At 40.8% G+C, this 13,581-nt stretch overlaps 1 protein-coding gene across 1 annotated transcript; it reads left to right on the forward strand.

Annotated features, from left to right (window-relative positions):
* The first annotated feature begins 8,258 nt into the window (after positions 1-8,258).
* Positions 8,259-11,952, forward strand: LOC115747240 (MLO-like protein 13). The gene is made up of 14 exons (XM_048272385.1): positions 8,259-8,401; positions 8,501-8,558; positions 8,769-8,983; positions 9,127-9,243; positions 9,339-9,402; positions 9,890-9,984; positions 10,127-10,201; positions 10,308-10,396; positions 10,473-10,522; positions 10,620-10,660; positions 10,770-10,982; positions 11,086-11,153; positions 11,240-11,300; positions 11,419-11,952. The coding sequence occupies exons 1-14, from the start codon at positions 8,285-8,287 to the stop codon at positions 11,623-11,625; spliced, it is 1,470 nt and encodes a 489-aa protein (XP_048128342.1). The 5' UTR covers positions 8,259-8,284; the 3' UTR covers positions 11,626-11,952.
* Positions 11,953-13,581: the final 1,629 nt, after the last annotated feature.

Here is a 13,581-nt window from a genome sequence, read left to right on the forward strand (position 1 = left end):
GAGGATCCATTTCATGACTTCCCAATGAGTTTTACCCGGACGCTTCATATAACGACTAACCACACCGACGACTTGTGAAATATCGGGCCTAGTGCATACCATAGCATACATAATACTACCCACGGCACTAGAATAAGGAACACGAGACATATGTTCCTCTTCCTCCTCGGTCTGCGGCGATAACTTAACCGAAAGTTTAAAGTGCTTCGCTAATGGTGTACTCACGGACTTCGCCGATCGCATATTAAAACGTGCAACAATTTTCTCAATATATTTCTTTTGAGACAGACGTAATAATCCCTGCAATCTGTCACGCAAAATCTCCATACCCAATATTTTCTTCGCAAAGACCTAAATCTTTCATCTCAAACTCAGCACTCAACCGCCTCTTCAAAGACATCAATATCGGACATATTTTTCGTTGCTATCAACATATCATCAACATATAATAGCAGATATATCAAAGACCCGTCCTCCAATCTCCTAAAATAAACACGGTGTCCATCCGACTCTTCGAATAGTCCTCGACTAGCCATGAAAGCGTCAAACCGCTTATACCACCTGTCTAGGAGATTGTTTCAAAGCCCATATAAAGATTTCTTTAATAAGCAAACATGATCTTCCTTACCCGGAATAGCAAATCCCTCCGTCGCCTCATGTAAATCTGCTCCTCCAACTCACCGTGAAGAAACGCCGTTTTCACATCAAGTTGCTCCAACTCGAGATCCTGTGCAGCATCAAAGGCAAGTAAAACACGAATAGAAGTATGCCTTACCACGGGAGAAAACACCTCACCGTAGTCAATGCCTTCCCGCTGGGTATACCCCTTCGCAACAAGTCTCGCCTTATATCTCGCCGCTCGACACTAGAAATGCCCTCTTTCCGTTTGTAGACCCATTTACTTCCGACAATCTTCTGGCTCTTTGGTACTTTAACTAACTCCCATGTCTGATTTCGATGGAGTGATTCCATCTCTTCACTCATAGCCCCTAGCCACTGCGACGACTCGGAACTAGCCATCGCCTCAGAGTAAGACGAAGGTTCATCTGTCTCCACCTCATCACCTACGGTCAAAGCATAAGCAAAATCAGTATAAGCATAACGTACCGGTGGTTTAATTTGCCTTCTCTCGTCTGCATCCGCGGCTATACTATGTTTGCGGCCGTATCTTGGTTGTTCACTATCACCGACTTCATGAACTGCGGCTACTTCAGCGGTCCGAACATCTGTTACCTCCAAGGTCTCCGGAGTCTCCACCTGAAGCTCCACCTCACTACTAACACCATGATCCGTCTGCTCTGCTGGTTGTGTGTCAGAACTCCTCTGTCGAAGCATTTCGGTCTCGTCGAAAATCACATCTCTGCTGATTAGAAAACCGGGTGATCCGGGATCGGTGCACCACAGCCGGTAGCCTTTCACCCCATGTGCATAACCCAGAAATATGCACTTTTTCGACCTCGGCTCAAGCTTACCATCACTCGCATGAGCATACCCGGGACATCCGAATATTCGTAATCCGGAGTAATCAACAGGTTTCCCGACCATACTTCCTCCGGGAGTCTTCCACTCGATAGCAGATGATGGAGATCGATTAATCGGGTAACATGCCATGTTCACTGCTTCGGCCCAAAATTCCTTGCCTATTCCAGCATGCGAAAGCATGCTCCGAGCCCGCTCAAGTAAAGTTCTGTTCTTCCGTTTCGCCACACCATTCTCTTGTGGTGTCCCAGGTGCTGTGCGGTGTCTCACAATTCCTTCTCTCTCGCAGAACTCGGTAAAATCTTTACCACGTAACTCCATGCCGTTATCGGTTCTCGGGCACTTGATCTGTTTATCCGATCGCTTCTCAATCAATGCCTTAAATTTCTTGAACCGATCAAACACATCAGATTTGTGCTTCAGAAAGTATACCCATACCTTCCTGGAATAGTCGTCGATAAATGTCAGCATATAACGAGCACCTCCTTTCGAAGGAACAGGAGACGGGCCCCGGACATCCGAATGAATATATTCTACCGGTTGCTTGGTCGAATGAATACTTGTAGCAAACTTAATCCCGCGTTGCTTCCCAAAGATACAGTGCTCACATAAGTCTAACTTACTTGTCTTTTGACCCTTTAACAACCCTCTATCACTCAGCATCGTCATACCCGCCTCACTCATGTGCCCTAGACGCATATGCCATAAACGAGTTAGATCAGAATCTGACTCACCCGATGAAACCGCAGCGAGCCTCCTGTCACGGTCTCTCCCAAGTAGATGATAGAGAGAACTCACTTTCTTCCCTTTCATTACCGTCATAGCACCTCGAGAGATCTTCAAAGACTCCACCTTCAGCGGTGTACTTACACCCGATATCATCGAGTGTCCCCAAAGAAATAAGGTTCTTCTTGAGCTCCGGTACATGCCTCACGTCTCGTCAATGTGCGCACTACGCCATCGTGCATCCGAATCCGAACCGTCCCTATCCCCACAACATTGCGAGCTGCGTTATTCCCCAACGTAACTCTACCACCATCCGCAGTCCGGTAAGTAGTAAACCAGTTCTTATGAGGCGTCATATGATAAGAACACCCCGAATCTAGCACCCATTCATCTCCCGACGAACCTGCAGTCACACACAAGACAGCCTCGCATCACTAGTGCTCTCTTCAAGAACGTTCGCCACCTTGGTTGTGGCTTTCTGCTTATCACCTCTATTTCTCAATTTTGGACAATCTCTCCCGATGTGCCCTTCCTCGTGACACTCAAAGCACTTCACGCGTCCCTTGGACTTCCTATGGCGTGACTTAGATCTGCTTTTACCTCTGCTGCTCTTTGGACCCTCGTTGTTGCTCTCTACCCCGAATCACTAGTCCTCGCGCTACATCCTGCGCTAGACCGTCATCTCGCAACTTTCTCTCGCCACTCTTTAGAAAATAAGGCGGACTTTACCTCTTCCGAGGTAATCGTAGTACGCCCCGCAATGCTGAATCAAGCAAAGTGCTCCCATGACTCGGTAGGGAAGCTAACAACATCATGCCCCCGCTCTTCATCATCAAGTGTCTTACCGACGTTCTTCAAATCCATCATGAGTTTATTAAATTCATCTAGATGGGTTTCGATAGACGTACCTTCAGTATATCCGAACCGGAACATCCTCTTCAACATGTATAAGTGATTGTTCAAACCCTTCGTTACATAGAGCGCCCGAAGTTTTGTCCACAATGCTGCGGTATCCTTCTCCTCACCAACCTCTATTAACAGTTCATCCGATAAATTCAACAGGATTAAACTTCTAGCTTTCCTCATTACCACATCCTTTTCAGCATCCGTCATCGTTTCGGGCAACTCGGCCTTGCCCTCCAATGCTTCTGCTAAACCTTGAGTTGTCAATATCGCCTCCATCTTGAGACTCCATAACCCAAAGTTGTTCCTCCCGTTAAACTTCTCAATTTCAGCTTTCACTCCGGACATAATTGCAATCACAGGATATCCAGATAATAATCGGACAAGCAAAAGCCCCAAATCACAATCTAGAATATCCGAACCTGGTGCTCTGATACCAATTGTTGTAATATAACGTGCGGAAGCTAACCCGGATCTTGCAAATAAGTCAATGCGAAAGCACCAAGAGAAATAACGATGAACGATAAATGACACCGGGAATTACGTGGTTCGGTCCGAATATCGGTACCTACATCCACGGGAGAGCCAGCAAGAACAATCCACTATAATCGGAGAATCGGAATTACAATCGCTCAATACGCTCGTGTTTCCCGCACCTAGATTATACCCAAACCCAAAGTGTTTACAAATAAACAACTTACTTGGATATAACAAAAATAAAACTCACGAAGCACAAATCTTCTCCGCGTGTTCAAGCCCAAGCAACAGCTCGCGCACGGCCAAGAAACAAGAACGTCTCTTGCTTTTTTTCTCGCGCGGCTTTTCTCTGCTTGTTCTTCTCTTCTTTGTGCGAAGGCTTCTGCAGGTTCAACGTAAAAAGGGGGGAAACAAACCCTACCTTTTTCTTCTTTTATTCCTTTCATCCACCACCGCTGGGCCCACAAAATTTCCTTCTCTTTTGTGAACGACAATTGCATGAAGAAGCCATGTGCTCTTCTTTCTTTTTGAACTCTCTGGGACCCACCGTGATCTCTTGATCTACCATTACTCAAGAAAGAAGTGTCGGACCAAAATCTTGAGTAATGGTCAAATGTGGTCCCCATATTTTATCTTGTGGTGCCAATAACAATTTTAAACTCGAGACATATTTAACAGCAACAATGGTGGATGAGTGTCCAGGTGGACCTTTGTATCTTGATCGATTGTTTGTCTTGTAGGTTGCCTAGGTTGTCGTCGATAGGAAGTGGATGCAAGATTGACAAGTTCAATATGTAGGATATGGTTCGCGCTATCAAGAAGAGGAAGGGTTGGCAAGCACCGCATCCGGAGGAGTGGACAATATAGGCGGTGCACCTTCAAAGTAGGATGCCTAGTCTTTTCAATCAATAATTCCGAAACAACAACCTCAAGACGAGGTAACGGATCTCGATGTAGAACCGAAGCTCGTACATGTTCAAACTCGTCATTAAGTGCCATCAGCAATTGCATAACATTCATATTATCACGATATTTAGCAAACTTGCAGCAATGGTATTGGCTTCCCATTGCGGCTCGGATAAAGCCAATTGATCCAAAACAGCATGCATAGCAGACAAAAAAATTGTTAATAGATTTGCCTATCTCTTGACGCAGCCAATGCAAATTGCCTAACAACTGATATTGATGAGCAATATCCGAGGTGGAATAACGACCGGCAAGCAAATCTCATGCTTCTTTCGTTGTATTGAGGCGACCAAACTGAAGCTAATAGAGGGAATTGGAGTATTTTGGGACCATGTAAAATCCAATGGTTCTTGTTGTCCCACTCCACCAATTGCTGAATGAGTTTGTCTCTAGTTTCTTCAGCAGCTCTTGTAAGCGTGCAAACTTCTCGTCACCTCATTTCTTCATCAGTTCTTGTAGGGAACTATTAAGTTTGTTGAATTCGTTGAGTGACGGAGAATTTGGTGGTCCTCTTGTATTGTAAATATAACCAACGGAATGTTCTCGAAATTGACTTATGGTTGACGGCTTTGGTGGGTCCGAGATGGCCACGCACGGTGGCACGTGTGTTGGAGTCCGTGACAGCGGCGGTTTGCTACAACTGAAGTCGTGGGCTTGGTGGAGAAACGCAGACGATCACGGTGGAGGAGCAACGCAGCATATGCGGCTAGCGTTGCAAAGCCGGGTCGATTAGGTTTCTCAAAAAAAGAAGTTGTGATACCAAGTTGAGGAAATTGTAGAAATTAAACTGAATTGGAGAATATTTTCGTATATATCGATGTGTAATAATAAGAAGTACATGAGCCTACTTATAGACTTTACAGAATGATTACTTAAGAGTAACAAAATATTGCTCAACCAATTATAATCAATCAAAAAGATATTCATGATATTATAAATATCCAGAATATCATGCATATTCTAAATATATCCAACATGGAAGATCGTTTATTGTCCCATAGCTTTTGTTTTTTTTTTTTAACTTTGACTTTGATTATACTCCGTAAGACTTTTGCTTTACTACAAGTGGTCCAAAAGTCTCTTTGAAGATTTTTTGAAACGACTTCTTCCATTTTGAATGAAGTTGAGCTTCCTCCATGAAAGCTCCAAAGCTGGAGTCAACGAGTGGGGGACCATTGCCATCCCAAAATGAGCATTAATAGTTTAAGTAGATAAAATATGAACAGATGAAAAGCTACCATTTAACTCATTTCTCAGATTTAACAGCTTATATTGTACTTTCAGCATGTCAAATTTTTGCATAACTTTAGAGAAGGAAACTCATGTGCTGATTGGTTAGCAAATTGAATCATTCACTCTCGTGATGTAAATGACATATTAGTTTTAAATAGAGCATCGAGAGATTTGATTCCTTTATTATTAAGAGATTAGATTGGATCTAGTTTCGTTAGGCGAGTTCTAGTGTAACTTTTGGACTTTGTCCCTTTCATTATAAAAAAAAAAAATTAGGGGGATGTAGCGATGTTTCTTTTTTAAGAAGGGTATCAAATACCATTTTTCCATACGTTTAAATCAATTAACGAACAAAATATGGAGAGAGAGAGAGAGAGAGAGAGAGAGAGAGAGAGAGAGATAATGACTGTTACCCGTTACCTCTAAAAATACTACCAGATCAATACATTTTAAGTGGAGAAACTATGAAATGTTTTGAAATAGTCTAGTACTTTTTTTGAAACAAAATCTGGCAATAGCCATGAAATTATATAAGTAGAAGCATTATATTGTGCTAATAAAACCACATAAATCAATTTGACAGATGATTAAAGATTTTTCGGGTTTTTTTTTCTTATTTATTATTTTACCATAACCAGTTGTGAGCCATCCTATATATCACGTTCCACTAAATTTGAATTGATCATGGACCCCTTTCTTTTTCCTTTTAAATTGACATATTGATTGGTCACTTTCTTTAGAGCATTCGTCATTTTTAAGTAGCATTTATACCAATCTTGAATTTTGATGCATCTAATTTTGTGTGGAATCAAAGTAATCTGATTCGCTGTGTTATACTATTGATTTAAGTTCACAATTAGAGATACATTCTCGATCACATAACAAAATGTACCTAGTATAGTTTATTCTGTAGTTATGGAGATTCTTCTATTTTGATATACTGTTTTGGATAGTGTCATTTTATTCTTTTGAGTGTTCATTGCAACAGACAAAGTCATTTTTATTTTATTTTTTGCTATAGCTTAATATGGATATTGGCATCATTGAGTTATTTTTACTTTAAATCTATAAGTACGGATATTTTCTCGTTCTAATTGAGGTGATAACTCTAAATGTTATTAGATGTATGCAAGATTGATAACTATGACAATATTTTGAAATGATTTTTTGTTGAAGTTTTCGTAGAGAAAAATAAAAGAGTTCACTCTTAATCCCATTGATATTTAATATACTTAGGCTCCATCTATTTTTCCGGGAAATGAATGATTTAGAAAATGTTTTCCTAAAAATAATCACTCATATATCTTAGAAAAATGAATGAACGAAAAATATTTTCACAATTTGCAAAAATATTTGGACAAAAATTATTGAAAATAATGAAAATATATTCCATTGACTAATTACTTGAAGCGATACAAGTGATCATTTTTAAGAAAATATTTTTCAAATAATTCATTATATGCGAAACAAACAGAGCCCTTTCGTGCAAAAGTGAATTTTACCAATAGAGATATGCAGATTAATGTATGAATATTTTAAATCATAGGTAACTGGAAATTTTCAAAATCCACTTTGTATGAGTAAATTTAGAGTGTCAATATTTATGTACGGCGATCACTTTGGTGGCAATAATTTTTTTTGTCACTTAAATGTCAAATCGGAGAAAAAATAATTAGTTTGGTGCCAATCATGAGAAATTCTAGCCAAAATATATACATGGCATTTTTATTTAAAACGTTTTAGTGACATGTCATTTATAAGTCCATGTGGCAATTTTTATTCAAAAATTCACTCTTAAAATTAAAAATAAATTAAAAAAAAGTAAAAACTGCCCTAATGTTTTTTTTTAAATTTTTTTTGTTATTTAGTTATTTTTAGCTTAATTTCTAATTATTTATTTTTCAGTACGAATTAGGGAGTAAATTTTGATTTTTTGCATATAAAAGTGATGGAGATTGCATTATAATTTTTCAGATACAAATGCTGAAGTCTGATGCTTTTTTAGCCATTTTTTAAATATTTTTTATTTTATTTTTTAAAATTGTTAACTTATTTTAAATTTTTTGAATACTATGTGGAATTTTTATATATTAATTTTTGGCTTTTCTTATTGCTTACTAGGATTCTCCAGCGAGCCATTAGGCGTCACATAAGATTTCCGGTGACTCTCACCGGAGTTGACACTCAAATAATTATTTAAAAAAATTGACACTTAAGTGATAAAAAAAATATTAGATTAAAATAAGCGTGGTACACAAATATTGTTATTCTAGGTGCCCTTTTGCCGTTTAAATTCTATAGTGAGTCTTTGAGAAGACCGTGGAAAGGAGAAAACAGAAGAATCTGACATGGATGTATTGGATTGGTAATGGGGTCATTGCACTTGCTTTGTGCTTTTCTTGGCTTGTTCGACTTGATATTCTCGTGGTTGGGTGACTTTTGTGCGCAGCTCTGCCCTCCAACATATATTTCAGCCGAGGTGGTGGCGTTGGTGGCGGTGATGGAGAACGAGTCGGGATCTTTGGAATACACGCCTACGTGGATAATCGCGGGCGTATGCTTCATCATAGTTTTTCTCTCTCTTTGCGCCGAACGAGCCCTTCACCAGCTTGGCAAGGTCAGTTATACTTGCACAGATTACGTGTGTCTGATAATTTCGTGGTTCTCCTGCAATTGCATTGGATCTTCTAAGATGGAACTGGATGATATGCTGCAGTTCTTAAAGCACAAGGAGCAAAAGGCCTTGTTTGAGGCCCTAGCAAAGTTAAAAGAAGGTCCGGTCTATTCACTTTCAACCCATTGATTCACATTTGCCTGCCATGCGCTCTCTGCATCCCAACCACATTCTTCGTGGTCATCAAGCGGGGAAAAAAACACATAGAAGATTTGACATCCTTGTGAATATCAAAATGTCATATAACTAGTATAATCGTCGGACATGTACGTTAGAACTGACATGCACTGTTTTTCCACATTCTGTCCAGAATTGATGCTCTTAGGGTTCATTTCGTTTCTGCTAACTGTTTTCCAAAGCATACTAAGCCGAATATGCATACCTACACATGTGGCCTCGCACATGCACCCGTGCAAGAAGCAAGCTTCGGAGATCGCCACTCATGGGGAGCTTCTTCTACAAACAAGAAACAACAGGAGAAGACTTTTATCAATGGATCCTAGTGTGGAGCACTGTGCACATAAGGTATGCTGTTACCGTAAAGGGATGACTTCTCTTAAGTATGTAAAACATCTCCACCGATATTTTCAAGTGAGCACCTAAGTTGGAAAATCTTTAATTGGCTCGCAGCAAATACCGACATCGACTATGCCTCACAATGTGTACAGGGACAGGTTCCGCTGTTGTCGACAGAGGCACTACATGAACTTCACATATTCGTCTTTGTGTTGGCGGTTGTTCATGTCATCTTTTGCGCGACTACAATGGTTCTCAGCGGAGCAAGGGTAATTCTAATTTTCACAACATGTATCATGTCGGCTCTCCAATGCTTTCGCCACAGTTTCCTTACGTCACAGCCATCCCTTCTTGCGTTTTGCAGATACGTCAGTGGAAAAAATGGGAAAAAAATTCCCCTCGGACAGACACTCCCAAGAAAGGAAAAAGTATTCTATCGCCTTCCATACACACCAAGATATAAAAGTGGCAGAATGTGCAATTACATCCCACATATATGTCTGTGTGGTAGTCAACCTAAACTTGCATTCATTGATAGAAATCTAAGCCCGACACAACACTGCAATTCATTGAGCTTTTTATAACTGGCACGAGTAGTTGATACAAATATGATAGAAATCCTGAATTGCCAGCTCCCTGGGCATGCAAGCAATTCATTTTTTTCTCTTGGGGTCTGCCATAACCACTTATCTATGATGATGATGATGATGAGGCGGAGGAGTTCTTTACAATAAGCTACTATACAGATGTTGCTCACTCTTTCACTAACTTTTGAGTAACTAATGAGGGACAGTAGAATCGGATTCCACTTGCTACTACCACAAGAGACTGTTAGGGAATGGTTTCCTAGCAAGTGTATCAGCAAGAATGCACATTAAACACAATGAAGCTAATTATTTCAGCAAATGCATGCAGCACCCGCATCATCAACTGATCGTGATGACCATCGTGCGAACTTCAGACAACGCGCGAGTGGATATTGGAGGAAAGCAGCTATTGTGAGCTGGATGGTAAGTCTTGCTGTACTCATTTGCTGATGCACATTATGTCCTTGACATATGGCGTACCATTATAAACAGAAAGAGGCGATTGTAGGATCTAACACGGCCTACACTTCATATTTCACTGGTTGATGGCATTTTTGCATTGTAGATTTCATTTTTGAAACAATTCTATGGCCCCGTCACGGAATCAGACTATATCACTCTGCGACATGGATTTATTATGGTGAGAATACATAGTGGTTGGAATCCATTTATATCTGGATATTGGTTCAGTATGGTCGATGATCATGTCTTTAACACTTTGGACGTACACATTTGTATGTATACAGGCCCATTGCTCTTCACTTACTCAGTTCGATTTTCACAAGTACATGATGCGAGCCCTGGAAGTTGATTTTAGAAAGATAGTCGGCATAGGGTAATCCCTCCGACTTCAATTTAGCTTTGCAATAGTAATATAGCCGGCCGGGCAACTCACAGTTTACCCGGTGCAGCTGGTTCTTTTGGCTATTCGTCGTCCTGTTTTTGCTACTAAATGTGGAAGGTAACCTCCCAGCAACCCACCACACTCTCTTAGAGACACATATGTACTTTTATTTCAACTGCCTTCCCAAGGTTCTTGAGCTGCCAAATTCGTGCAGGATGGAACACGTACTTTTGGATGTCGTTTCTACCACTAGTCGTAAGTGAACTGGCAATCTTTCCTAATCCTGGAAGTTTCAGTTTGAGGTTAAGAAGTCGATGGCAATGACTAGGCGAATATTGAACGTATGGTTGAACTGAACTTGCAGCTTTTGCTCCTTGTTGGAGCTAAACTGGACCATATAATAACTCGCTTAGCTCAGGAGGTGGACAGCAGAAGAGAGGATCCTGAAGCCCCTCAACCTCGAGTGAAGCCGACTGATGAACACTTTTGGTTCGGTCGCCCCATCATTGTTCTTCGCCTGATTCACTTCATCTTGTTTCAAAATTCTTTTGAGATGGCCTTTTTCTTCTGGATATGGGTAAATACACAAATCCTACTTTATGGAGAAGTAAAAGTCGTCGTCGGATGATCATCATGTCTAGTCTAACTCAAAAACAAACCTACCTATGCTTTCTTGCTAGAGCACTTACGGACTCCACTCATGCATTATGGAAAAGATTGGTTTCATCATCCCAAGGCTCATAATGGGGTAAAATGCAGGAACTAAGAGCTCCTCCTTATTTCCCTCCTTGGTTAATTTCTAATTGGGATGAGACTGCTTGCGCTTTTTTCCAGAGTTCTTGTTCAAGTCCTATGCAGCTACAGCACCCTGCCTCTGTACGCTTTAGTCAGTCAGGTCAGCAATTTTGTACGATTATTGCAAAAATGTAGCAGCAAGGTATTTCCAGTATCTAAAGCCATATGAGGCTCTGTGTAAAGCTGACAAAGCTACTTCTCCTGCCTGTATGAATTAGATGGGAAGCATGTTCAAAGAAGACTTGCTTGATGACCAAATCCAACGACACATGAGGCGTTTTGTTGCACTTTTAAAGGACGGGGGCCAACCTCATAATACACAGAACGACTCATCTGGAGGAGCAACTACTACACTTTCGCACAGAATGGCCGTGCAATCATTGGAAACCTTGGACATTGTTGATGAATCTACTCCAGTGATTTAAGTCAACAAGTACCAGACTCTCGAAACTGCATTTATTACAAATTTTTTGGGGTATTTGGATGCCTATTTCACATATTAATGTAAACTTACAATGTTCATGAACCCAATCAAGAACTCTGCAATAAGCATGGCTATTCGGTAGCGGCATGTTGGAGGGAGCAAAGCGATTCTGGAATAGAATGAGTGAACATCGAGGTCTTGAAGCCTCAACCCAGTTATGGAGGCCGAATCAGACACCTGTATATTCTTATCCCTCCGAAGTCGGACGCGTCTCATACTCCGTACGCTTAGCGAAGCATCACGAACCGTCAATCTGAATCGACATCCTTGAACCACCATCATCTCCAACCTTCAATTTTCCTCGTTTCAAAAGAAGGCTATATTATTGAGTTGTGTATTGGACTGCCCCAGTCACAACGATTTTTAAGGCTTTTCCTTCTTTTGATATCTATCGATTGTATTTTGGGAAAATTTCTTTTAAGGGCTTGAAGTGCAATCATTTTCTCAAGTAAAGATTCGAAATGAAATTTGTTTCAAATAAGGACCCCGAAAGTCGCTCTTTATTTAAAAAAAATGACCTAACCAAGGGCATTTTAGTCATTTCCTTTCTTTTTTTTTTACTTTTTTTCCTTTTTCTTTTTTCTCTGTTTTTTTTTTTCTTTTTGCCTAGCTCCTCATCGGTGACTGGTCTCAATGGCCAGCCACCGGCGAGGGTTAAGCTAGGCCGCCGGTGACTACAGCAGCTTCGCTTGGAAGAGCCGAGGGCTACCCTCACCGGCCTCGCCCGGGCGAGTCAAGGGCCGCCCTGGCCGGGGGCCTCGCCTAGCCCGTGAGGTCGAACGTATCCGACGAAAGCTTAATCGTAGCTCAACTCGGTGGCGAGGGTAGCCCTCGAAATGTCCTCGAGCCCGACAAGGGCCTCGCTTGGGCGAGCCGAGGGCTGGCCTCAACCGAGTGTGAGGCAAGAGCTTGAAGCGTCGGCGAATCCAAGAGAAGGAGATGGGCTCCAACACGGGTGTCGAATTCAAGAACAGGCTCTTGAAGTGGGTCGAAAAATTGGACTCGAACGATTCTAAGAGTGAGGAGTGATCTTCCATCTTGGAACGGAATTTGCTGAATCTTTGCCAACACAAGAATCATCCCTTTCTCCTTAATTTCAGGCACAGCACACAACAGGAGGAGGAAGAAGAGGAATGTTAGGTTTGGGAAAAAAGAAAAGACAAAAAAGGAAAAAAATCACAAAAATGAAATGACTAAAATGCTTTTGATTAGGTCTTTCTCTGAAATAAAAATAATACTTCAAATCCTTATTTAAAATAAAATTCACTTCAACCCTTTATTTGAGAAAATAATAGCACTTCGAGCCCTTAAACGAAATTTTTTCTTGTATTTTGAAACAATCTACGTGGGAAGAGGCCAAAATCGATGTTGCCCTTTAATTTTGTTCGTTTGAGTTGAACCTTCTGCTGGGTCAGTCAGGTGGACTAATCAGCTTTTGGTCACCATCAACCCGACCCCGACTCTTTCCCTAACCGTCGAAAGCTCTCCGCCGGTTTCGAAATCTCTCATTCCAAACTTTGTCGCTCCACACGATTTAGACCGAATACTTAAATATGATATTAGGGTTACATCTAATAACTTAAATTTTTAGAACAGTTGATATTAATCATACAAAATCTCATATAGCATCAAAGCATGACCTATTGCATTTCTGTAAAAATAAAATCCTAAACTTTTTTGTATTTTTGCCAATTCAATCCTAAACATTTTATACTTGCGGGAATTCAGTCCTAAACAGTTTGTCTTTGTATTAATTCAGTTCATCCGTTCAATTTTGACTAATACCGGCGTGGACATAGTATGTTAGTTAGTCTATTTTGCATCGGCAATGGACATTTTGGAATATTTTCCGATCTTCTTTCCTCCACCAAATTTGCTGTCATTTCATTTCATTTTA

This window comes from Rhodamnia argentea, chromosome 11 (assembly GCF_020921035.1).
Source record: "Rhodamnia argentea isolate NSW1041297 chromosome 11, ASM2092103v1, whole genome shotgun sequence".
In the NCBI taxonomy this organism is placed as follows: domain Eukaryota; kingdom Viridiplantae; phylum Streptophyta; class Magnoliopsida; order Myrtales; family Myrtaceae; genus Rhodamnia; species Rhodamnia argentea.

What these genes read in the sequence shown, in the direction of transcription:
- LOC115747240 (XM_048272385.1), top strand. Translation starts at nt 8,285, where the DNA reads ATGGAGAACGAGTCGGGATCTTTGGAATACACGCCTACGTGGATAATC. An exon ending in TGGTTCTCAGCGGAGCAAGG is followed by an intron (nt 9,244 to 9,338) that starts GTAATTCTAATT and finishes TGCGTTTTGCAG; the next exon opens with ATACGTCAGTGGAAAAAATG. An exon ending in CACTCCCAAGAAAGGAAAAA is followed by an intron (nt 9,403 to 9,889) that starts GTATTCTATCGC and finishes AAATGCATGCAG; the next exon opens with CACCCGCATCATCAACTGAT.